The sequence below is a fragment of the Quercus suber genome, unplaced genomic scaffold, assembly GCF_002906115.3.
Source record: "Quercus suber isolate HL8 unplaced genomic scaffold, Cork oak 2.0 scaffold_422, whole genome shotgun sequence".
Taxonomy (NCBI): domain Eukaryota; kingdom Viridiplantae; phylum Streptophyta; class Magnoliopsida; order Fagales; family Fagaceae; genus Quercus; species Quercus suber.
In genome coordinates this window covers 614544-642142 of record NW_027069873.1, presented here as the reverse complement: position 1 = coordinate 642142, position 27599 = coordinate 614544, and the positions used below count along the sequence as shown (strand labels likewise).

Sequence of the window (27599 nt, the reverse complement as noted above, 5' to 3'; positions counted from 1 at the left end):
GTGGGTTGGTATTTGATAAAGTCATGAAACCTCATGACCGGAGTTGGACATATATAGCCAGGTTTGACAAGATTGCATTTTTTTCTAAAAGAGGAAAGTTATTTTACTTAATTCACAAAGAAAATTAAGCCTCTCAAACCTTCATTAATTCAGTGACACGCTACAATGACCATATCTAAAATGTACTGTACCACCTAATTAACTTCAAACTTTAGGAAGTTAAAGCTTAGCGCTTACTTTACTTAACTGGGATTCCATAATTAATGAAATATTGCACTAACACAATCATCATGATCTCATAAAGTCAATCTCTAACTGCATGCTAAGTAAAGAGGTTCTACCAACTGTGATGAAAATTTCATTACTAATAATGCTAGCTTTTATTTGACGATTGAAACATTACTCTACTCGGTTGAAGTTCCAATTCGATTTGCCCATTTGTGTGTGTGTGTATATATGTATTCAAGAATCAAGAATCAAGATGCCATGTTTGTATATATAGTCATCAATTAATGTCACAATATGTTGGACTCAAGCATGTAATTTTCACGAATGATGAAACCACTAAATAGCTCACTTGGAGTGAAACAACATATATGCATGGCCTTGGGGTTTATACCTTTTACGCAACTAGTTTTGTAAACCAATGTGCTAGGTTTTTTGCTAAGAACACTCACGCAGCTAGCTAGCTCACATTTTCAATCCCAAGTCCCTACATGTTACAAATAGTCGGCAATGCTCCCCCACATCAACAGCTTTTAGAGACAATTTGTATGCTTCAATGGGACAGTCTGCACATGGTAAATTGTCGCTCACACACAAATTAAGACATGGTAGTCGATACGTAGCAATCTGGATACACTTTGATTGATATATATATAGAACGTATATATTTTCATGGCCCCGTTTGAACTTTTGTGCCAACCTCTGGTTGCCACCAACACAAAGCAATCCAGCTAAAATCATTTAAAGAGTCCTTGACTGATGACTCCTCATGACATAAGATATATATTGTCCCTCTCAACACGTCAAACACATTCTTCAATAGACTATTCAAGGTTTAAACTTTTGGAAGAGGTTAAATTAAGCCTGAATGTCGTGTATTTGAATGCATGAAAATGGTACAAAAGAGATAATGAGAGAATTAAAACAATTTTAACTAAAATCACTCAAAAGTCAAATTAAGAGTCCTTGATGTTGTCCCTCACATCATGTTAAACACATTCTTCACTAGACTCTTTGTAAGAGGTTAAATAAGCCTGAATTTCGTGGATTTTAAATGCATGAAATTTGAAGAGAGATTAAAGATTTGAAACTAAAACAAACAAACAAAAAACAAAACAAAACAAAACAAAAAAAAACAAATGCACATCCGGGGAATTGAACTCGGTCAGTACCGTGGGAGGGTACTATGATACCACTCCACCAAATGCGCATTTCTGTCATTCTGTGTAAGTTTCTATTTGTCTACCGCTGGTCCGCTACTGATCTCTATTCAATAGTGGCTTTTCTTTTCTGTTTTTTCAAGATAAATATAATATGGAAAATGCTTAAGCAATTTTTTTTTATATACACTAAAATTTAGTGTAAAGTATCTGAGATGTAGTACTTTATATTCCCTAATTTTTTTTTTTTTTAAATGTATTGAATTAAAGTGTACTAAAAAATGACTATTATTTGTGTTTTATTGGTTAATACATATATGTTAGAATTTAATTGAAAATCTAATATACTGCACCTAAAATATTGTCTCAAAATTTTATCCATACAAATTTTACTTAATAAAGTTTACAAACTAATGTAATAATGAATGCGATTGATAGATTTTAATAATATAGTAAACGAATATCAATTTAGTTTTTCGTGATTGGTGGTACATTAATTTGTAAAGTTTATGTAGTAAAATTTGTTGTATCCCTAGCATCAAGGATTCTACAAATTTTATTGACATAGAACTTACAAATCAATAAATATGTTACTGATCACCAAAAAAAAATTTAAACATTTATTTATTAAGTGGTCAAAACCCACCAATCACACATATTACCACATCATGTAGTAAAATTTGTAATGCCTTTAGCATTTTCCAATATATAGTGTTGTTAGTTACTTAAGTTTAAGGATTAAAATTATTACAAAGTTTACTACATGAAGTTTACAAACCTAATAAATGAATTTTGAAATGTATTTTTTGTGATTGGTGACACATTAGTTTGTGAGCTCTATGTAGTGTGTAGTATATATCCTAACATCACTCTAAATTTTATTAGATATTGCATACATATTAAACTAACATGTGACCGCTCATAGAAAATTATTCAAACATTTTCTCCCCAAAAAAAAAAGTATTCAAACATTCATTTTTTAAATTGTTTAAGTCCACCAATCACATGATTTACATTCATTACCGCATCAATTTATAAACATATTGTAAAATTTATATCTACTTTAAAAAAAAAAAATTTATTGGAGAGTTTAAACGAGAGGCGAGCTGGACCCTTTACAATCAATCATAAATACCAATTAACTACAAAAGTATATGTAAGATAAATACATGCTAAAGAAAATAATTGGCATCTATCTTTAGTTTTAACTCTACTCTTTAGCCTCTCCCACTTTGTCCATCCAAAATGGCAAATAGATTAGCTTTGGTATAATAATCTACACTCATTTTGTGATAATCTGATGAGCTAGTAAATTGATGAAGTTAATTTGTGACTTCTCGTTTACACACTATTCCTAAGGTTTTTTTTTTTTTTTTTTTTCATATGGTATAGAACTTTGTGCAGATAAAAGCAGCTATAAAAAAATAAATAAATAAAATAAAGAAGCTCTCCCAAAAACATGCAGTCAGCTCGAAGGGCTGAAATTACATACTAATTTGAAGATTATAAAACAGAAATAACTCGCAAATGGGGATGTAGCTCAAATGGTAGAGCGCTCGCTTTGCATGCGAGAGGCACGGGGTTCGATCCCCCGCATCTCCATCTGACTGCCTTTTTTCCTACGTTCATTGTAGTTTTGAATGGGCTTTATTATGGATTATTGTAGTTTTGGGCTTTACTGCACTGAAAGATTTGTATCATCATCATATATGCAAAATAATAGGTTGTTGCAAATGATTATCAATAAAAAAAAAGATTGTTGCAAATTCCTGTTCTTCTAAGCGGACACAAGATTTCTGAGCTTTGGAGTATTCCAACACCATTCTTGATTTGATTCTTGCTCTTTCTTTATACTTCATTTACGTGATAGAGGTTGTAGTTCTTCAGGGTTGTTATTACTAGACTCATTTTATTTTTTTTATTTATTAAAAAAATGAAAAATGAAGTAGCAAAGAACTTGGAAACGTGGTTGGACTATAATCCCCCAGCTGCCAAGATCTTAACCTGACTCTGATATTTGAGAAGCATCACCCACTTTTTTATTTATTTATTTATTTTCAATACAATGCTGTTTTCTTATTTGTGAATAATTGCTCAGTTTTGAGAATTTAAAGTTTAAATTTTTAAGTTTAAACCATTGGATATAGTGACATACTATGAGATATCTTCAAAAAGAATCATAAGCTGGTACATTGAAATTCCATTTCAATTAATAATTATTATCGTTCATACATTGCTTTTGTAAGCAAGACATTGAGCAATCTTTCAGCATTGGGGAGCCTGGAAAATTGCACGGGTTAGAGGTTTTATTTTTTCTCCGGCATCTTTTCTAGCAATTCTGGTATCACTTCAAAAAGATCACCTACGAGTCCATAATCAGCAACCTGCAATTCAAGATTTCAAATATATCATTAGAAGGGGAAAGATCAAAATGCAAGCAAAGCATGTGTTAACAGAGAGTAATACCATTGAGCCATAGGCTACTGCATCATTCTATTGCATTTTAAAAGTGATAGAATGAACTAGCTTTACAAGCTAAAGTTGCTTAGGTTTTTAGCTGTCAAAGCAGAAAGGTTGTATAAAAAAATGTGAATATTTTTTAAAATATAAGTCTCTTCCATGAGCAGTTTACTTGAGAATTTTGCTCATGTGGAATCTATGAATTTCAATTTATAAGCTTAACTGTTTTAGAGAAGTGAGAAGATCTGATGCCTCAAATGTAATTAGGACTTGATGACCATGAAACATAATAGGAAGCTGAGGCATAGTATATTATTTACCATAAGATATGGAATTGCCAAGTTCATTTGAACACTTCGTTACCATTTGCCAGCATGAAGTGCATTATTTCATAGAATAGAAGAAAATGAAAAGTAACTTATAGTTAAGATGCACAAATTTGACTAATCCATTTCAATTTACGTTGGCTCTTGGCTTGAGAACGTGGTCCTTCCCCCCAACACCCCACCCCCCCCACCCAAAAAAAACACCCCAAAATTTTAAGGGGAGGGGAAAAAATTTTTTTTTTTTAGTTAGTTATCACTTACTTTCTAAGTTTTGACTTCCCCCCAACACCCCACCCCCCCCACCCAAAAAAAACACCCCAAAATTTTAAGGGGAGGGGAAAAAATTTTTTTTTTTTAGTTAGTTATCACTTACTTTCTAAGTTTTGCCTCACGATATAGGGAGAGATAAAATGAATCACATCATAGACCTTAAGATCTGAATGGCCACAGTTACTAACATGCTAAAATAACCTTGACAATTGAGAAGAAAAGAAAGCATAAAAAGGTTAAGCCATCACCTGAAATATGGGAGCATCTGCATCTTTGTTCACAGCAACAATGACCTTGGAGTCTCTCATACCTGCCAAGTGCTGAATGGCTCCTGAAACACCAAAAGCCATATATAGTTCTGGGGCGACAATCTTTCCAGTTTGGCCAACCTGACACAAAAACCAGTCATAACTAAGACCAGGGGATGAAAACATACATCAGACCCAACAATATCATGAAGTCTAATTATAACACTTGTAATAGAAGTGAACCATCAAAATCTATTGGAGGCATTTCAAAACCCCAAAAGAAAGCAAATGGATAAGTTCTCATTCCAACTTATATTCTCGAGCATCAGGTAAATATATCACCAATAAATACCAAAAGCTGAACGTAATTCTAGAAGTCTTTTAAATGAAAGAAGTCAGAAAGGGAACGTCTACTGTCATGTAATTGCTTTGACTTAACCACATAGTCAAAATCATATTTTCTAGAATGAATTTTATTTTTTATTTTTTTCCCCTTTTTAGGGGGGATTCCAAATTCAGAATTATCACAGCTATCATGTCAGAATGAACAGCTGAAGCACTTCTTCTCTACTTGTTGCTAATGGCAAATGCAGAAATAAATATTATGGACAGGGAACTATAATAAAATGAATGAATTCTCTGATGATATTATATGTACAACGTTGTAGATATTATGGGTGTTACCTGGAGGTCATTAGGAACAAATCCCGCATCAACAGCAGCACGGGTAGCACCAACTAAGCAAAAAAGAAGAAAGAATCCCCAAATTACACTAAGTTGTGAAACAAAGAGACAGTCATATTGGCAACAATGGTATTTGCCTATAGGTTTAAGATTCATAAACTGAAATTCTTTTACACTTGAAAGTTACCAGCTGCACCAAGTTTCTCTGCAAGCTTCTCTATCATTTTGAAGTTCTCAGCACTTTTCAACGCACGCCCCCCAGTGACTACAACACGTGCATTCCCAAGATCTGGGCGTTCTGTTTCCTGAGAAGTGAGCTTTACATACCTTGATTTACCCACAGCATCTGTAATTAAGTACAAAATTCTATGTCAAGACATGCAGTTAGTAGTTACCAGATAACTCTATTCATTTAGAATCGCACAATATATCGTTAACTCTAGCATTTTAATTATTGAGAATCACACAAGACATATTCTCTTCATTTTATATGTTCAAGGCAGAGAGTAGCCAACGACCAAAATGCCAATGCATTAGAAAAAGACAAACAGACCTTCACCAAAGGTTGAGAGATCAACCTGAGATATTGATGCCTCCGATTTTGAATCAGCTGAGATCGGGGGCACTGGAAAAGATGTGGATCTAATGGTCAACATACATGGGTTGGCACCAGCATATCTAACTGTACAAAGTGCATTTCCAGCATATATTGGCCTGCCAAATGAAACTAAGATCTTAATTTCAGTTAAATGAATTTGGATAATACCAAAGAAGCAGCACAAATGCTTCAGTCTAGCACCTTTGCAGGACCCCAACAAGACACCACAATTGAGGTGTATTTCAGTTTTTGTTTGCTTTCAGTTTATGTAATTGCAATGCCTAGGTGGGAATTCCAAATATAACACTTTTTTATTATTGTAAATTTTCATGATGCTTAGGAGTTTGTAAAACAGCCAATAAAATAGAGCCTAACAAAGTTTTTTGTTAAATAATAGTGTATAACACATCAAGGCCACATAGTTGAGGTTGTATGGGCAAAGTAGATTCCTAAAAATCGCTCATCCTTTTCTTTACTGACGGCATGTGATGTGTGCAAACAATTCCATTGATGTTAATTGACTGACTCCCTAGCATTTTAATGATTCTTCTTTTTGCAAGCTATGCACCATATTTTGAATTTTTTGGTAAATGTCATGGATAATGAAAGATTGTGTGTAAGACCTTTTCCGTTTGATAATTCACAAGGTAGATTTAGGGATCGTGCTTTTTATGAGATAATAATTTCCCTCATGTTAGAAAACTTTCGTTTTTCAGCATTTTTTTATTTTTTAACTCATTCAATTTGGCTTGAGCTGATCCAACAACTATTCATGTTACAATTGCCTTATTTTGTCTTTTTTATGGGTAAATGTAACTCATGCATCCATACAGGTTTGAACCTGGGACTTCACCCTCCAGTTTATGTTGTGAGGAGATGCCTTTTATCCAATGACCATTAGCAAGCTATAATTACGTCTTTCACCCTGTTTTATAGGTGAGTCTGTGTGTGTGCAGCACAAAATTGTTATCTTCTCACCACAAGAGCAGCCAATAATCCTAAATAGTTATTTACCAATCTAGGTGGAAATACATTCTACTTGGCACCATCAAACCCATAGAAAAACAGATTTTAGGACCATTATAGAACAAAAGCAGTAACAACTCATGTAATGCCTGTTTTTGTCCCTCCCTCACAGACATACAGAGAAAAGCATAGAGTGAAGAACGGGTACAAGAACCATTGATATTAAAACAACCAAAGTTTAGTGTGCCACAGCTCTTTCCTTGGAGACAGAGGCATAGAGTATTCAAACATGTAATACTTTTATACTGGATAACTGTCAATTATGAGATCCACATATAACTATATGCAAGATAGCCGTAGCATCGAAACACACATAGGTTGCATTGTTTCTTGAAAATGCTATAGCATCTTTCCAGCCATACAAGAATTCAAGGTCCAAGGAAGGCAAAAGAATGGCAGTCTGCCCTTATTCACTTCTACATAGTTTTCTAGTAAAGAGCTCACTCAAGACCTGATGGAGTAACTTGTCAACATTCAAACAACCAATGACACAAAATCAATAGATATGCATCAATTAAGATCTTGAAGTGCCTGATACTTGATAGAGGTTTCATTGTGCTATGTAAATTATATATGTGAAGCGCTTAACTACAAAAGGAAAAGCACCATTAACATAACTATTAATCAACATATAACATATGAGAAGGAATCAACATATCCCAAGGGGCCAAACGACAGAATTTACCTCACAAAGAGATTAGATTCAGAAATTTCAATAATATCGGTAATCGGAGAAACATCTAAAAGGGCAGCGGCACGTGGTAGAATGTTTTTCCCAAATGAACCTGAAGGTGCCATTATATGCGAGTATCCACCCTTCTGCTGAACCAAATGGACTAGTTTAGCCCAAGGTTCCGCTAAAGGATGTGAAAATTTATCTGAATCAGCTACCAGCACCTGTGTAAGAAATAGCATCTGCCAACTTTCAGAATCACATGATATTATGTCCTTGAACTGTGTTATAAAGACATATACTCTAAGGTAACAGAATCCCTTGCCAGTCACAACATGTAACTCTTGAAAAATATGGCAATTCTTTGGGCTGCTAAACTAGATATTTGGACTTAATTGGCTCTTAAAGAAGATAGAAGCGACATTGAACATGACATTCATTAAACCTTATTCTGGCTTTATCTTAAAGAACATGCTAACCCAATTTCAATAAATTTTCCAATAGCACCTTAAAGTTTATATCCAACGACATGAACAAGCACAAGTGCATTTTCTAATGACTAACAAAATGATTACAGAAGTAACCTGAGAAACTGAAGGATGGCATGAGGCAGCATGCACAGCAGCTTCTTGAAGGGAAGGACCCGACCCAGCCAATAGCACAGAAATGGAATTGTCCTTGCTTAAAAAACTTGCAGCTGCTACCGCACTCACAGATGGTGCCTTTATAGAACCACCTTCATGTTCAGCAAGAACCAATGTGCTAACCTACATAGAAAAAGACAACAATAATAACAAAATCAAAGCTGCAGAAGTAAAAAGTGTAAACCTTGAGTGACCCATTAAGGAAACTCATACAATATCGTATTTTGATAGTACATTCTGGCCACTTTCCCCTAATCTCCCTCCATTGCTACATCCCCACAATGAATCTAGCAATATCTTATAATTGCAGCTGCTTTTGGGATCACTTCTCAAAAGCACGACAAGCAACATTTTTGCATTTTGGCTCTCTTGATTTTAAAGCAAAGCAAAAGTGTAAAGCCATGTTACTTTTCTCCGACACAAAAATAATACATTTACTATATTTAAATAAATAAATACATAAATCCAACACTTAGAAATGACCCAGATTAAGATTCTCTACGGTTCTTAGGATAACTCCATCATAAAATCCTTAAACTAATGGTTTAGATATTTCCAATTGGTCAGTATTTTAAACAAAAATCGACTAACATTATTTCGGCTTCTATTTAAATTGTAGATAAAGTAACAAAATCAAAAGTCAAAACCACAAGTTTAACCATGAATGGTATTGGGACCATTAGTAAGGATTGTAAGAACTCTATGGTACAATTACCCATGAAACTCTTTAAGAATCTCAATCTATAGTGAACCTTTCTAGAGTTCATCCTGCAAAATAAAAGAACCCCACATGGGCTAATAACATATTGATGTATTCTAAATTCTAAAAGTCTCAAATTTCAAAAAAAAATTCAAAGCAAGATTTTAATTTCATTGAAATTTACATCATGTAAGTCGAGCTAAACCCATAACATAGCTCCAAATATGCATACATATCTAAGCTTAGATTCTACAAAAGCAGTTCAGATATCACTCATATATGAATTTTCAATTGCATAGATACATAGATGAGGTGAGAGAGAAAGAAAGAGAGAGAGAGAGACAGAGCGAGCTTACGGAACGAGAAATGGAGGAAAGGAAGAGAGATTGGGAAGTGAGGAACGGAACGGTGCGTTTCGTGAAAGCTCTGTGGATCGCGCTGGTTGCCATTACGTATCTTAGCTTCTCTCTGCTCTGTACGAGACAGGCATATAAATAAGGAAAGAGGGTGACTGATTGGAGTTGGATACAGAGTTCGATTTGTTTAATGAGTAAAATCCATACGACGTAGTATACTGTTTTTGGAGTTTTTAAAGTGTTTGCATTTTATAATGACTTGATGAAGACACTGCGTTTCAATTCATATTTGGGATTTTTTTTCAAAATAACACCTATATTCAATCAATTTCGTTTGTTAACACGTTTTCAAAACTAATTAGAAAATTAACATCTCGGGTGCAATAAACTCAATTTTGGTGTACTAAATGGAATATAATGCACACAATTTCAACATCCAATGAAACTTGAGACCGTTAGACTCAAGTTCTATTATATAAAACTCGAGACTGTAGGACTTGATTTTGTTTGACAAAAACCTAGAAAACAAACCCACCCAGCTCTTATCTTCTCTCAACAACAAACTCAAAAAACAACAACAAAACAAGAACCAAACTCCAGTCCTAATCCCAATCAGAAAAAATTGCAAACTAACACTAATTTTCAAACAATTTCGTTAGTTAGCAACATTTCCAAACTATTTAGGAAACTAATATCTCGAGTCTCTTAAATTCGATTTCACTGTAGCAAATCGAGTCTCTAAAACTTGAATTTCCATTTAAAATCCGCATGAAACTCGAGTTTTAGAAACTCGAGTTCCAATTCCTACACTGACCTCTCCTCTTTCTTGATGTTCTTCTTTCTTCTTCTTTTTCTTCTTAAGACCCAAATAAAAAATTTAGAAAATACCCAAAACCCTAAAGGATCGGATTTCTGCAAATCTGATTGGATTTCTAAAAATCTGGTTAAGAGAGAGTGAGAATCCAAAGTGGAGAAGTTTAGTCCAAGCCAATTTCCCTCACCTGGAGCCTTCGCTGCCACTGCCGCTTCGCCGTTAGGTTTAATCTGAACCACTACTTCACCACCTGGGTTCAATCCAAACCGTTGCTTCGTTGTTGCTTCTTTGGTTTGCTGGGTTTTGCATCATTGCTTCTCTACTGGTTTTTGCATCGTTGCTTCTCTGCTAGGTTTTGCATCATTGATTCTCTACTGGGTTGCTTCATTGTTGATCTTGCGTTGTCTTTGCCTTCTTTGCATTGTTTCTTTTCTCAACATAAGGAACGAAGAAATCGTGTCTCTTAGGCTTGAGTTCTAAAGAAATCGAGTCTCTTAAGCTCGAGTTCTAAGAGCAAAATCGAGTTTCTTAGACTCGAGATATTAGTTTCCTAAATAGTTTGAAACGTTGCTAACTAACAAAATTGTTTAGGGATTGGTGTTAGTTTGTAATTTTTTCCATCCCAATCCCATGCTCTCATCTTCTCTTAGGCAATCACTTTCAAAGCAATCGACGGCGGCGGCGGCGACGAAAAGGGAGAACAAAGAGTGGTTGGATGTCATTCTCTCCCATTTCTAGCTCCAAATACCCAAGAACAAAACTAAACACCCATTTCCAACTCCAAAAACCCAAGAACAAAACCAAACACAAAACCCAAAACAAATACCTAAATCAATGTTGGTAATTTGGTAAAGGAGAGGAAGTATCTCCACTGACCATAGCGGCATTGATTTTGCAGGTCTTCTCACTAGGTTTTTTTTTTCTTTTCTTTCCTTGCTTTTTATTGTTCCTTGTTCAATCTGGGCTAATGTTTTTTTTTCCCCCTTGTTTTTCCTTGTTCCTGGTTCAATCTAGGTTTGTTCCCTATTTAATTGAACAATTATTTGTGTGTGCATCTGGGCATTGAAGGAACTTGAGACCCACAGAGAAGAGAAGAAGAGGAAGAGGAGAAGTGGTTCAGAGAAGATGAAGTCCTGTAAGGCTAATTTAAAAGAAATCGAGTCCTATGGACTCGAGTTTTATATGACAGAACTCAAGTCCATTACACTCGAGTTTCATGTTGAAATTGTCTTCTTTATACTCAATTTAGCACACCAAAATCAAGTATGTTGCACTTGAGATGTTAGTTTCCTGAATAGTTTTGAAAACGTGCTAACTAACGAAATTGTTTGAAAACTAATGTTATTTTGAAAAAAAAAAAAAAAAAAAATCATTCATTCTTATGTGTGTAGCAGTGTGCATTCAACCCATCAAAGCAATGAATTGGACCCAATTCAATCCAACTTGAGTCCCAACACAGCTTTGATCAATTTTTCTTGGGTTGATAGGTTAGGTTGGGAAAAAAAAACTTGGGTTAAGTTATGTTGAGTTCACATTATAATGTTCAATTCAAATATTCCATGCAATCTACTCCATTAATAGTTAAAATATATTTAAGTTTGATTTATTTTGGGTTTTCTCTTTAAGTGCTTCATTTTGATAGTTCAAGACTTTGTTTGAAATATGCATCCTTAAAGTTTGGATGTCTTTGAATTTTACATCACGAGGTTTCAAAATTTGAATTTTATCTTCCGAAATTATATTCTGTTTGCAGCAACAGATTATCGAATGCAAATCTTCTATACTACTTTTTGTGTATGATTGTTTTCCATTTTGGACTTCAATTATTTTATAAGTAAAGTAAAATCAAAACATGGCAAATAGTAATTGGTGAAACATAAAGTAGTACACAAAAAGTAGTACAAAAGATTTATATTCCAAACCATCTATCTTTATTTTCCATCAAGTTCCACATAAATTATCATGCATGTTTAGTTCATCAAATAAAATGATGTCATGGATTCAATAAAAACGACGCGACATCATTTTATTGGACAAACTAAACACGTACTTAACAGAAAATATGAACAAAGTAGCTGCTGATGCAAACGAATTATAACTTTGAGAGTGAAAACTCAAATTAGTGTGAAACACTAGACAAATTAGTGTGAAACACTAGAGTTTGTTTAGATCCTAAATTAAAAATTACGGCTAAATTGCTTTTACCCTAACTTATTAAAGTGCGGAATAAGAGTAAATAAGCACAATATGCCGATAACACTACTCCAAGCCATATCCAACCACAATGAACAATAAAATGAAAGCTTAAAGAGTAGGGAAGAGAGATGCAAACACAAGATAACACTAAGATGTGTTATTGAAAAGAAAACCAAAGAACTAAGTGAAAAACCTCTCCACGACCCTTAAGTCAAAATTGATTCACTAGAGAATAAAGTTGGAGTACATGAATAATAAAAGACCCTCAAAGCCTAGTCTACCCCATGCACTTGAGCCCTCCAAGCTCCTACTACCAACGAACTTCTCAGAGTCTTGTCTTCTCTAACTTTTCGAATCCCGCAATTCAACCCGATTGCATACGCCACTAAATGGCTCCTTCCAATGTTTCCCAACAGCACCAAAACCACGCTTAACACTTTATATTGGTTGTGGTAAGTGTTTGGACTAAGAACCTCTCAAGGACGTAGAGATGGAGATGTAGGAGTAGAGGAAAACCAAGAGAAAAAGTGTAGATGATTATGGGTATAACAATCTCTAACTCTCAAATGTATTTGCTAGGATTTTCTCTCTAAAAAGCACTCCTTACAATTCGTGAGTAATGAGGGTATATATAGTGTGGGTAAAGAATTTGATTAAGCAACTTAACTTTTTGCCAAATAGAATGTTGTGCGTGAGTACCTCACGATATGGCCTTTCTCGCGAAATGACAGGCTGTATGACTCTTCAGCTTCTAGTAATGTGTTTCACATATAGCTTTTTAGCGAGTTGCTTTATCCCGAGTTTCTCGCGAGATAGTCATGAACTGAACTGATTCTTCTTTGACGCTTGATTCTTCTTTGACGCTTGATTCTTCACCAATTTCTCACACTCATCCTTTACAAATAAACTCACATAAATACAGGGAAATGATTGAAGAGATTATAATAAAATTTGGTAGGGAATTAAAGCCAGTAAAGGCTAGTTGGAAATCACAACTTTACAATCTCCCCCTTTGGCTATTCCATGACAAAACCCCTAAATAGAATCTAGACTTAATGGCATGTTTGGATGTTTAAAAAAGGAGGGGGAGTAGAGTAGAGGGAGGGAGAGTAATGCAATTACCTTATTTGGAAGTTTTTTAAAGAATGAGGGGGAGGGGTTTGGAGGAGTTTGGAGGGGTCTGGACTCCCTCTAGCCCCTCAATTTTAATTCCCCCAAATTGGAGAGATTTGGAGGGGGAGTATAGTACATAAACTATTGACCAAATAAATTACCTAATTTACCCTTATTATATTAACAAAATTACACAAGGGGAAGGGTTAATTACTCCCTTCCCCCTTACTAATTTTAAAAACATCCAAATAAGGTGGAGGTGAATCATTTTCCTCTACTCTCCTCCCCACTACTCCCCTTCCCTCTACTCCCCTCTACTCTCCTCTCTCTCTAAACTTCCAAACAAGCCATAAACGTGAGTTTTTTAAAGAATAGGGGGAGGGGTTTGGAGGAGTTTGGAGGGGTTTGGACTCCCTCTAGCCCCCCAATTTTAATTCCCCCAAATTGGAGAGATTTGGAGGGGGAGTATAGTACATAAACTATTGACCAAGTAAATTACCTAATTTACCCTTATTATATTAACAAAATTACACAAGGGGAAGGGTTAATTACTCCCTTCCCCCTTACTAATTTTAAAAACATCCAAATAAGGTGGAGGTGAATCATTCTCCTCTACTCTCCTCCCCACTACTCCCCTTCCCTCTACTCCCCTCTACTCTCCTCTCTCTCTCTAAACTTCCAAACAAGCCATAAACGTGAGTTTGAGAACAGAGGCAAAACTCACTCACACGTAAATCTAAAAGCTGTGAAGCACTTGAACCATATACACCTGTATCTTGAAACACTTGCACATAACAAATAAATTTTATTAAGCACGAGACAAGTAGAACACAAGGCACGTATAAAGAACAAGTAAAATGCGATCAAGATAAACACAAGATAAGTGAACATAAAGCATAACTTGATCATACATAAACAGTCGTTAGAAATGACCACAATGAACATTTAACGGGTTAATGATCATCTGGACATGCAATGCAATTAAGTGCAATGAAAAAATTAATTGCATGTCCAACAAACCACATAATGCATTAAAGAAACTAAAGCGAGAAGCAATTAAAGCGAGAAGCAATAGATAATTGAAAGCATCAAGAAACGGCTGTAAAAACCAAGGTACACATAGTACTAAAGAAAAACTAAGTTTTAAACTAAAGTACTCGAAAGCTTTAAACAAAAGCACTATAAATAAACATAAACTAGAAACAAAATAAGCCACAAAAATAAACCAATTAACCAATGGTTTTACTACTCCCCCTTAGGCTATACTCCCCCCAAGCTAATCTACTCCCCTTTTTTGACTGGAATGGGCAAATGCCCTAGAAGACATTGGACTATGAGTCTGATCTTTCTAGGTCTTGAATTTGAGAAGAGAGAGCAATGATTTGGCCTTGAAGGTATGTGAACTGCCTCGTGGAGTAGTCAATCTATAAAGTTAGCGTGGCGTGCATTTCTTCTACCATTCCAAATAGAAAATCAAGGCGGTCGAGTGCTCTAGTTTGTGCTTGATAAAGAGCAATTATTAAGAGCGAACGTCATAAGTTGAACTCTCTCAAAAAAAAAAAAAAGACTTTTGATTTACCTTTTCATATTGTACCATATAAACTTTATAAATCTCACAATTTTACACGTCATTATACTAATTTATACTTTTTAATTAATTTTAAATTATATTTTATATTTAAGGTGAAATTACACTTTACCCACCTGTGTTTTTCCTGAAAAACATTTTGCCTTCCTGTAGTTTAAAAATTGACACTTTACCCACCTGAGATTAACTCATTTTGTCTCCTGTTACTCACCTTGTTAAAAACAAGGGTAAATTTGTATTTTTGTTGCTCTTTATGTCTCTCTCATCTCAAAACATAAAAAACTAAAAAATTAAGGGAAAAGAAGATCTAAAAACTAGGTTTTGTAAAAATTAAAACCTAACTTTTACATTTTCTTTTCATGTATCAACTTTTATGCCTTTCATTTTCCTAACTTTAAATTAATTAGGAAAGAGAAAGAAAGTATTCAAGGAAATAATATAAGGTTTGTGGCTATACATTAATCATAATATGTATTTTCTCAAATTAATTAGGTTTTAGCTATAAATTTTATTGATGATTTGTGTTAAAGTTTTTTTTTTTCTATCCATTAGATCTTTGGGGGCATTGCCCCAGTAGCACCGTCCCTTCAATAATTAACTGATTTTACAAAATATCTATAAACAAATTAGCATTTAGTTGTTCTATTAGAGGTTTGAAGGAACATTTTTCTTCTTCTGCAGGTATAATGATGCTATAAATTTGCTGAAGCGGTTGCTAAATTGTTCTACTTATGATGGAAGAAGAGGATATTGGACCCTAAGGTTGTCAATTAATTTGGAGCACACTGGGTATCCTAATGAGAGCCTTTACAGTTGCTGAAGATGGATTACAAGATCCATAGGTGCGTGCTGGTTAGAAAAATGAAGATAAATCGGACAAAAGAGTAATTAACGTTAATCTTTATAAATTATAATATTATGTTTGCCACCACCTATTTAAATTGACTTTTGTAAGTTCATAACAACATGCATTTTGATTGAATTGTTACTAAGGAGTTCCTCTCAAAAAAAAAAAAAAAAAGAAGCTAGGGAGTTGGGTTAATAATATTAGATATTTACCCATTGAAAGTGTTTCTCAGAACAAATCCAGATAAATTAACAGTTTCAGTGACAATTGCCCTTCACCTGATACATGAAAGTTAGGTTTTAATTTTTACAAAACCTAACTTTTAGATATTCTTTTCTCTTAATTTTTTAGTTTTTTATGTTTTAAGATGTGAGAGATATAAAAGGGTAACGAAAATACAAATTTATCCTTATTTTTAACAGAAGTAGGTAACAGGAGACAAACGTAACTAACTTCAGGTGGGTAAAGTGATCATTTTTAAACCATAGATGGATAAAGTATTTTTCAGGCAAACTACAGGTGTGCAAAATATAATTTCCCCTATATTTAAACTTTATACTAAAATCTTACCATATCATTTTTTTAAAAATAAAATTAATATATAGTTCAATATGCAAACCCAATATGTTTTTTAATCGAGTTTAAAGTCTATTATACATCTAAATCCTCCATTAAAACTTTTTACCAAATCATATATTCTTTAAATTGTATAATATATAGTTACATATACCAACACAATATACTTTTTAAAATTGAGTTTAAATTTAATTTTATATTTAAACCCTCTATTAAACTTACCACATCATATTTTCTTCAAATGGTGGACTAGATTTTTTCACATATAAACAAAATCATAATAAATGTCTATTAACTAGCTACCACAATTATCAAATTTTATATTTTGAAAAAAAAAATTAGGATAAAAGTACTTTCTTCGTCAAATTTTAAGATTAAAGTAAGGAACTAGATGGTTTTTAATGGGGATAGATGAAAATTATAGGTTAATGTATGATAATTTACTTAATCTAGGTAATTGCCATTCATAGAGAAATATTAAGAGAGAAGAAATGTAGCAAGTAAGGAATTGATTTATTCTTCAGGTATCCAAATGATGGTTACATGCAACTATTTATAAAACTTATTGACGCATTTGATTATAGTATTACAAGTGCCAGTACACTTCTAACTAACTTTGTTCCAATCCTATCACTTTTTACCAACTAATTGAAAGGATAGAATTACAAGAATTATTAAGATATTAAAACATCACAAGTTTACAACTAATAAGGGGTTTCTAATACTTTTAGAGGCCAAAATGAGCTTTTATCCATTTTTCACAAACTTTCTAGTAAAATGGCCTATATATGAAACTATTTAAGAAAATATTCCTATTTTGAAACTCGATTTTTGAAAAATCGAGTTATAGCAAACATGGACTTAGAATCTTTATTTATTTATTTATTTATTTATTTTTTTTTTTTGGAACTTGAGTTCCATGCAAAGTACTCGAGTTCATGGAATTCGAGTTCCACTTGAATTTTTTCAAGGAACTCGAGTTCCATGAACTTGAGTTTCAATTTTTTTTTTTTTTTTAATTTTTAGTTCGCTATAACTCGATTGTCCAAAAATTGAGTTTTAAAAATCTAGTTTCAAAATATAGGCATTTCCCTAATTAATTTGAGAAAGAGAGCATTTTGCTGGAAAGTTTGTGAGAAAGGGACAAATGCCCATTTTGGCCTACTTTTAGACAAATAATTAGGCCGATCTATCCCAATTAGAAGGGAATCATGGCTAGATAATTTGGGTAGTTTTGAAACGAGTTTGGGATGAAATTCCCAAAATTCAATAGAGTTGGATATACAAAATATTGGTTAAATTGCCTGTTTCAACTTTGGCACTTGTATCAAAATTGTCCTTATAATTTTAAATATTTTATTTTAGGGTCTGTTAGGAACAACTTATTTAGTTGAAATTGAAATTTTTTTGCTGAAAGTACTATAGAAAAAAAAAAAAAAAAAAAAAAAAAAAAAAAAAAAAAAAAAAAAAAAAAAAAAAAAAAAAAAAAAAAAAAAAAAAAAAAAAAAAAAAACCTAAAAGCTAGTTGAATAATATAATAAGACCTATGAACACTACCAAAAAGTGCAATGAAACTCATGAATAGTAGTAAAAAAAAAAAAAAACTAAAAACTCAAATAAGTTGAAACTTGCATCACATTCCAAACGAGCTATTAGTCTTTATTTACACAATTAAAATGTTTTCATAACAATTGTTCTTGTACTAATGTGGCAAAAAATGTCAACTAAGTCATATGAGTGAAATGATGTGGAGCCTAACTGATGACCTATGTTAAAAACTTACACACTTGGACACCATGTAAACCGATTTTATGGCTTCCAAATGTTGCCATCACAGAGAAGTACCATGACTACCATCACTTTCCACCGAGTAATGCTAGTACCATTAAAATTGGCACAATTTTGTGCCATAACTCACCACATGGCAAGTCGTGATTGGTGAATGCGTGTCCCTACATGGCCCACTGACGCACCTTCATCAATCACAACTCGCTATATGGCGAGTTCTGGCACAAAGTTGTGCCAATTTTGATAATACTAGCATTACTCCTTTCCACTAGCACATGAGACACCACATACAAAAAATGCACTATAAATCACACCCACAATAGAACGGAAGGTGCAATTTAACTCAAAATATTTTAAGGATTTAAATATATACATAACCCGAAATGCCAGTGGAAATTGGGCTTTTAATGTTACCAATGAGAATTGGGCTTTTTGATATTGCTAGCGAGATTTGGGCTTTTAGTATTGCCAATGAGAATTAGGCTTTTTGATATTGCTAGTGAGAATTGGGTTTTTTGATGTTGCCAGTAACAACTGGGCTTTTTGATAAATAATTTGCCATGAAATTAAACCATGGGTTTTGATTATGGATTTGAATTACATCGATAAAATTGTTTTGTCACGGACTAGTTGCCAATGAGCATTGTTTTAATATTGTCAATGAGCATTGGACTTTTTGATATTGTCAGCGAGAATTAGGCTTTTTAATGCTGCCAGTGAGAATTGAGCTTTTTGATATTACTAGTGGGAACTGGGCTTTTAATGTTGCTAATGAGAATTAGGCTTTTTAATATTGCCAATGAGAATTGGGCTTTTTGATGTTGCTAGCGAGAACTGAGCTTTTAATATTGCCAATAAGAATTTGGCTTTTTGATATTGCTAGCAAGAACTAAGCTTTTAATGTTGCCAATAAAAATTGAGCTTTTTGATGTTGCCAGTAAGAACTGGGCTTTTTAATAAATAATTTGTCATGAAATTGAACCATGAGTTTTGATTATGGATTTGAATTACATCGATAAAATTGTTTTGCCACGGACTTGGAGCATGGACTTTTCAAATACTGCCAAGCCTAAGTATTTTTTGGGCTTTAAAAAGGATGAGATTTTAACTCGCTTTATAAAATAATATGGGGATGAGTCTAAATTATAGGCTTTACAAAATTATTGGGTCTTATAATGTTTTATATTTGTAACCCAATGTTGTAGCAAAAGAAAGAATAGTTGTGGGCTAGCATGATAATAGGCAAAAATATTTAGAGAAACCCAATAATTTGTTGGTGATGTTTGAAAATAAATTGGTGGGATTTAAGTAAAAATAGGTGTAAAAAAATATACCTTAACAAAGTACTGTAGAAAAAAAAAAAGCTAAAAACTAATTAAATAGTACAATGAAACCTATAAATAGTACTAAAAAGTTTAATAAAACCTATGAACTAAGTTAAAAAAAGTTCAAAAAAAAAAAATTAAAAATTCAAATAAGCTAAAACTTACATTATATCCCAGACGGATTCTCTTTTACTCTTTATTTACGCAATTAAAATGTTTTGATAACAATTGTCCTACTAATGAGGGAAAAAAAGTCAACAAAGTCATATGAGTGAAATGATGTGAGCCTATTTGATGACCTATGTTAAAAACTTGCACCCCTGGACAGTGGACACCATGTGAACCGATTTTACAGCTTCCGGATGATGCCATCACGGAAAAGTACCATGAGTACCATCGCTTTCGCCAGCACACGAGACCACCACATACTCACAAAAAATGCACTATAAATCACACCCACAATAAAACGAAAGGTGCAATTTAAGTTGAAATGTTTTAAGGATTTAAATATATACATAACTCAAAATGTCTGTCATACTAGTGTTTAAGAGGTTTCTTCTATTTGGGATCTTTATTTTTTTGGTTCAAAAATATCTCTAGATCTCTATGTTTAAGTAGAAACAAACTATTCTAAAAAAAAAAAAAAAGTAGAGACAAACTAAAAGACAATTCGGTAAATATACAACTCTAACTCTTACTAAAACATTGCCTAAAAAATAGAGTTATTCTCTTGTTGATTTTCAAATTGTTTTATCCACTTATAAATTATTTCAAAATAAAAATTATATATAAAAAATAAAGACACATGCTTTTTTTTTTTGGTTATAAAATAAGACTATTAAACTCAAAAAAAACCTCATCGCACGCGCGAAGCGCGAGTGATGAGGCTAGTTTGATTAATCTATAAGCATGATGTAAATCTTCGCCATATGTCATTTTATGAAGTTTTTATTAGATTGATATTTTGTGAATTTTACCATTATATTATAAGCATTATATTTTATTTTCATTCTTAATAAGCACACTAAATTTGGTATTAAACAAATGTTATTTATTATATATATATATATTTTTTTGAGAATCAATGTTATTTATTATATAATCTATATAAACTCATATTTTATGCATAATTTTTAATTAAAAAGTAGTATACATTATCCAAACCCCACAAGCAGAGATTAAAGCCAATATATATGAATCTAAGTGCCTATTTAGATTGGAATTAGTGTTTGCGTGTCTTGTTGACTTATAAATATATTTGACTATGTAAGTCAACACAAATACTCATGTATATTAACTGTGTTGGGATCTTTTGACCCTAATATGATTTATTTATTGAATATATAGGTACAACACGACTCACATAGCCCATTTAATAATATTTGTTGTGTTTATCCAATGTGGAAATACAAGTTGTGTTAAGGTCGACATGACCCATTTGATAAATAGGGTCATATAGCCAGGTTAACACATTTATTTTACAAATGACTTAGTAAGCAATTTTTATATTTTATAAAATGTATATCTACTATATGAATACAACTAGAATCCAAACAAAGCCACCAACAATTATAATATAATTATAAAAATATATTTAGAAGTAAAAATTAATAGAAGTGACATTAAGTTAAATTGCTAACATTAGAAAGTACCGACTTATTGAATACTTGAATTATAAAGGCTCACCACCTTAAGCTTTTATTTTCGTGTCATGTTTAAATTGTATTTTTGGGTCTCTTCAAATATTGCCGCCTCTAAGTACTTATGAATTTTGATCCTTTTGCATACCCTACTTATAATTAATAATAAAACGGTGAGAGGCAACGGAGAGTGAGAATAGGGTCCTTCAAAATCACAAAAAAGCTGCCCTGGCCCACAACTACACACTTGCTATACGAATCATCATTTTTTTGCATCTTTTTATAAAGGGCAACAGACACTTCACGCATTCCTTGGGTCTCTAAACTTTTTTTGTTTGTTTTGTTTTTTCTTATATATAAAAGGAAACAAATCCGGGTAAAAGAAAAGTCAGAGCGCGGAGCTTAATATAGAATTAGATAAGAAAAACAAAAACAAAAACAAAAACAAATTGCAAAAGCAAACGAAGCTCATTCGCTCCCCAAAGGCCCAAACCCCAAATCCCAATAGATAGATCTATCTATCTATCCATATTATATCTTTGGATTCGTTCTTCATATCTCTCTCTGAGTCTGAGAAAAGAAAAAGAAAAATCCAAAATTCGCAATCATGTTTTCCAGCAGCAAGATCAAATCCGTCGATTTTTACAGGTCTGTCAGATCTCTCACTCTCTCTTCCCACATTTCTCTCCATTTCCATTTCCATCTCTCTCTCTCTCTCTCTCTTTTTGTTGTATTTGTAGATTTATACGTATCCGCATACGTATCTTTGTTGCGAATTGGATCGGATATGAAACCGGTTAATTTTTTTTTTTTTTTGGTTTCTCTTTTGGATATATTTGAATTCAGTTTTGTAGATTGAGATTTATTCGGTTTTGGTTTTTTGTGAATGAGCTTGAATGTGTGATTTCTATAGATAGGTTATGGGATTTAAATCAAATTGGTTGCTGGAGTTTTGTGAAGAACAATTTGAAGTGGGAAAATTTGAATATACATTTTAACTCAGTGAGATTTAGCTCAAAATTGGTATCTAGATCATCCTCTAGTAAGATCAAGGTTGAGGGTAAGGTCGTGTGTTCAAGACTATGTAACTTACATTAAAAAAAAAAGGAGTCACAAAGCTGTCATTTCTGCGGGGTTTGGGTGAGGCGATTCGTAGAGACTGTTTCCTAGATTCGAACCTGCAACACACGGTAGCCAATCCATCGCACCGAGCCCGACCTCTTAATTTAACACTCCCCAAAAGATAGAACCTATAATGCATTATAAGAAGAAGAAGAAGAAGTGGTACTGTATTGGAGAAGTATGTACATTTTGGTGGTTTTATGAAAAATGGTGATGTGGAGAGGAAATAAGAAGATGGGTCTGTGATAAAAAAGTTCAGATAAAGAGTGGGGCTGTAGTTTTTTTTTTTTTTTTTTCCTTCCTCCTTTGTAAGTAATAGATTTCACTCAAAGAAGAATCATACGAGGGATGATTATAAATCATTCTCAACGGGTTGTAGCATTTTTGTTTTGGAGTAAACGAGATAGGAAGTATTATCATAACAGCTTGAGAAATATACAGGGTCTAGGAAGTCAGTAAATTGTAGAATTTGGAAGTATATTTCCCATTGTTAAAGATCAATTTTATAATTTTGTACGGGCACTGAAGACCTTTTCCTTTTTTTTTCTTTGGGGGGCAGGGGTTTGCAGGAAGTCAGTGAAGTCCAGAGTTTGGTAGTTAAATCGCCCATACTTACCTATCAATTTATATTTTTGTATGGGTGCTGAATATCTTTTTTTTTTTTTGGGTGGGGGAGGAGAGGGGGAATAGGGAAGGAGTACATTATATTAGCGAACTAAGCAAGTAAGTTTATACAAATGTAACAAATATAGAATAGAGATGGAGATTAATTAAAACATTTCTCTTTAAAGTTTTCCTTTTGGTATCAGAAAATAGATCTGGATGAAAAGATGAAGAATGAGACCATTGGAAAAAACTATCCCCTACTTTCTATTTATCAAATGAAATGAGAAGATGAGCGCAACTCCTGGCTCTTTTTTCCTTCTCCTTTTTCTTCTTTTTGATAAATTGCAGCAAAGAAAATGTTTGGTATATGATATTTCCTGTGTGAATGATAATGGTATATTTATGGATGTATTATGCCACTTATTCTTTTTCGTCTGCAGGAAAATCCCAAGAGATTTGACAGAGGCATCATTATCAGGTGCAGGATTATCTATAGCAGCAGCGCTGGCCATGATGTTTTTATTTGGAATGGTAGGTACCCTTTTACCTTGTTAGCTGGTTATTCAAAGCTTGACATGGAGATAATTTAGAATCTTTTGCTTTTTAAGGTTGATAATTTATCCTATTTTATATGGATGTATCAAGCTATTGGTCTTAATAAATGGAGAGATTTTCGAAAGTTTTTCTCATCTTAATTTTTTTCTAAAGATTTTAATTTTAATTTTTACCACTTCTATACTTTCTTGGGATTCATTAACTTCCTAGACGGTAGCACACCTATGTTTGCCATATTTTTTGCTTTTAGCAATAGCTTTTGTTTCTTGATGTAAATCACAATGTTCATTTTACAGGAATTGAATAACTATTTGACTTTCAGCACATCTACAACTGTTATTGTTGACCAGAGTTCTGATGGGGACTTCTTACGCATTGATTTTAATATCAGGTAGAGTCTATGGCACTAGTTGATGTTTTTACCTCTTTCTTTTTTCTTTTTTTTTTTTGTGCTGAAAAGAATGCATTTCTTACTTGGATGTGAACATTGAGTTATCTGTTGATCGCTAGAAGATGATTATACATAAATATGTGTATTCTTATGTATGTATGTATGTATGTATATGTACACGTACATGCCTTAACCAAAGTAGTCAAAGGTGAAAGGTGACCTTAAGGTGCCAAGGCCTTGTATAGCCCAAGGCATGAGGCGGCAAAAAGGCACTAACCCTGACTGAAGTGAGGTGCTACATGCTAAATATAGTTATTATACATATAGAGTTTAAATCATAGGTATCTAATGTATTGAAATATTATAATCTGTGTTGCATAAAACATTAGGTCCATTAACTGATTTCAAAATAGGCTTAACACAGTTTAGGCTCTATTAATAATTTTTTTTTTTTAAGGAAATAGAATTTAAAAAAATGAGCTACTGTTAATTAATTTAACACAGTCTATTTGTATTTTTTGATAAGTTCTATTTGTATTAATAATCAAATAGTCTATTAATAATTCTAACAAGTTTTACAACAAGCTTCTGTAAATTAATTAATTTCATAATAGGTTTTGTAGCAAGCTTCTAATAAAAAGAAAAAAAAAGAAAAAGAAAAAAGAGAACTATCAAAGCTAAAGCCTAAAAGACTATTTGATTGAAATTAAAAAAAAAAAATGATGAGGAAATAAAGAGGTAAAAATAGAGAAAGGAAGAGAGGGGGGGGGGGTGGAGGGATGAAATAGAGCTACTCGAGAGGAGAGAGAAAAAATAAAGACATTAGCACCTTGAATATGGTGTAAGGTGCTCACCAGGCTCTAAAGGTATGTGCCTCATTAATGGCGCCTTGTGTTAGAGCCTTAGAGGCACCTCACCTTGCCCGGGCACCTAGGAGAGTACCCGTCTCGCCTTTTACTACCATGGTCTTAACTCAGTGTTGGTAAAAGTGCGCTTAAGCGCAAAGCCCGAAGGCTCCAACGTTTTTTCTCTCTAAAGTGAGGCTTATTCAAAGAAGCGCACTTTAAAGCGCACTTGTTTGCGCTTTTTCAAAAAGCTCAAAGGGCATTTTTTTGCGTTTTATTTATTTATTTATATTTTCAAAAAAAAAAAAAAATCCAAAACTGAATTAAAACTAATGCTCACAATGCTTAGTCAACTCAACCCAATATAGTATCTAGGTTGGGCGGCTTTATTTGGTAGGTTGACAAAGGCAAGATCTGTCACTGATGCTGTTGATTCAACCTGCAACTGTTTTTGTGGTCGTCAGTGACACAGAGTTTGAGTAGTGTAGTCTCTGGTGACAGGGAGTTTCCAGTGTTGAAATTGGAAGGTGGCCAGAATACCAATACTAATGCTCACAATGCCTTGATACCATTGGAGCTCAAAAATTGTGGATATGTTTACTAAACCCTTATGTAAAACTAGATTGGATTTATTATGTAACAAGTTTGGATTATATGATATGTATAATCTAGCTTGAGGGGGAGTGTCATGAGTAGTATTTACGTGTTAAGGGTAGATTGATAATTATGTCTCAAGTCTTTAGTATAAATACTAATAATGTGTGTTTGGGTAAATTAATTAACCGACACTCACAAATATATATATATATATAGTGCATTTGCCATGAATTTAAAGATGTCTAAGTATTGACAGGTGAGCCTAAGGTCTCTCGTTGGTGATATTTCTGCAATTGATCGAGTTTTTAATCACTAATCAATAGAAGGTTCCTGTTATTTGCTGCAAATGATGTTCTTGTATCTCTTGTCTTTCATTTAGTCGTTTGGTGCTTCATTCTTCCATATATACACCTACATATATGAGTAATCTTTCTCACATATTTATTTGGTTTACTAATTTCTTCTCAGTTATCTTGTAGTTTTCCTGCCCTCTCATGTGAATTTGCATCTGTAGACCTGAGTGATATCTTGGGAACAGTAAGTTTCTATTTTCCAAATTGTTTCATTGATTACTTCTACAAAAAGAAAGTCATTGCTTATGGTTGAGAAATTGTTTTTTAATAATCTAATCAAGATATGATTGTCACTCTATCTTATTATCATTCAACTTTTTTCTCTTCAATCTTTTAATACACATTTGTATACCTTGGACATTCCATATGTGTAATCCTTTTGGAAAAGAAAGCAGGCATTTTTCTTCTTTCACCAAGCAAAAAGTCTTAAGAAATTTGAGTATGTAATTATTATTCATATGAAAAACTGATGTAGGGGCATTATATGTTGTTAGCACCAATTCTGTATTGAAGTAATGAAGAATTTTGAAAGTTGACACAAGTATAAGGAAAGTTGTCGAGGACAGGAGCTTAGCACTCTTCATAGTACTTGTCTATTTCTAGTTGCGATAGGGGTCTACAAAAATGCAGTTCCCTACTCAACATCAGCTAAGTTGAACCAAAATAAAGTAATGAGTATTGCATCAAATTGATTTCACTTCTGATTTTAAATATAGTTTCATTTTAAACCTTCCTTTTTTGGTTGGGGTGGGGGGGGGGGGGGGGGGGTTAAAGGTTGGTGGTGCTCGATGTTTAAAATCAGCTCGATGTTTAAAATCATGTATACTCCATGCGTAATTCTCTTTTCAGGGATGTGTCCTGTTTCCTGGGGTTAAATTACACCCTTTTGTGTTATTGCTCCTTTTGGGTATTGATTGATTCTTCTAAGAATATTTGCCACCCTTCACTCATTTATGCTTTCAATTGTTATTTTTATTTATTTCTTTCATTTTTCGAATTATAGTTTGGTCTGATTTTGTGATATTTTACTTTCAGAACAGGTTGAATATAACAAAAACAATTCGCAAATTTTCTATAGACCATAATTTAAGACCCACAGGCTCCGAGTTTCACTCGGGACCAATTTCACATGACATTAAGCATGGGGAGGAATTTGATGAAGAACCTGTTGAAGGTTCTGTTGATCTGACAGCTCAAAATTTTGATAGATATTCTCATATGTAAGTGGATCATTTGTGACTTTCAGACCTGTAGTTTATTGTTTTTTTATTTTTGATTATTGAATATTTTCCTTGTAATGTAATAACTATGGTGGTGCCTTCACTTGGTTTGTGCTAAACATCTTTGCAGGCATCCAATTTTGGTTGTCAATTTTTTTGCTCCTTGGTGCTACTGGAGCAATCGCCTGGTAAGTTTCTTCCTTAATTTATCATTGGACATCTTGGCAATTTTTTTTTATGACTTCACTGGTGCTTAATTCAGCAGTTTCTGCCTAATTGGTTCTACTTTGTAGACTCCAATCCATCACTGAGAATTTTCGTTGCAGAGATGAATTTTCTGATCAATCATCTTTTAAAGTAGTTCATATATTTTGTATGATATACATCAATTTGAAATGATGAATTATCACTGCATTACACATCTTTGAATAAGAATATGTCTATGATGCATTGCCAAGGAATTTAGAGCTCAATTCATGTTGCATTTAGTAAACTAGTTGCAATATTAATGGTCAAGCCATGGAGGACTTGGAATCCCATTTCTTGTAGCAGTTTGTTTTGAAGGACTGATTCCTCAAATTGTTTGCTTTGTGTAAACTATATTCCCTTTTTTTGATAAGTGGGTGTGTGGCCCAGTGGGAGGGGTAGGAGAA

General features: G+C 33.3%; 2 protein-coding genes and 1 non-coding gene across 4 annotated transcripts in view; 2 read left to right on the top strand and 1 right to left on the bottom strand.

The window, feature by feature from the left end:
* The first annotated feature begins 2914 nt into the window (after positions 1 to 2914).
* Positions 2915 to 2987, top strand: TRNAA-UGC (transfer RNA alanine (anticodon UGC)). Its single transcript has one exon. It is a non-coding gene; the product is annotated as a tRNA-Ala (tRNA).
* A 583-nt stretch (positions 2988 to 3570) lies between these two features.
* LOC111989428 (electron transfer flavoprotein subunit alpha, mitochondrial) lies at positions 3571 to 9549 on the bottom strand. 2 transcript variants are annotated; one of them, XM_024021210.2, is made up of 8 exons: positions 9371 to 9549; positions 8255 to 8437; positions 7683 to 7912; positions 5927 to 6087; positions 5561 to 5719; positions 5374 to 5426; positions 4690 to 4830; positions 3571 to 3769 (listed from the first exon to the last, which is right to left on the bottom strand). In XM_024021210.2, the coding sequence occupies exons 1-8, from the start codon at positions 9461 to 9463 to the stop codon at positions 3692 to 3694; spliced, it is 1098 nt and encodes a 365-aa protein (XP_023876978.1). In that variant the 5' UTR covers positions 9464 to 9549; the 3' UTR covers positions 3571 to 3691. The 2 variants fall into 2 exon arrangements, with proteins under 2 accessions (XP_023876978.1, XP_023876979.1); XM_024021211.2 differs by having other exon boundaries at positions 7683 to 7894; positions 9371 to 9546.
* A 12051-nt stretch (positions 9550 to 21600) lies between these two features.
* LOC111989419 (protein disulfide-isomerase 5-4) overlaps positions 21601 to 27599 on the top strand; it is a gene marked incomplete in the record, with an annotated part of 10963 nt that continues 4964 nt past the window's right edge. Inside the window, 6 exon segments of the mRNA XM_065761618.1 lie at positions 21601 to 21905; positions 23426 to 23516; positions 23837 to 23931; positions 25853 to 25910; positions 26762 to 26946; positions 27077 to 27134. Of these exon segments, the coding sequence (XP_065617690.1) occupies positions 21865 to 21905; positions 23426 to 23516; positions 23837 to 23931; positions 25853 to 25910; positions 26762 to 26946; positions 27077 to 27134 (528 nt within the window).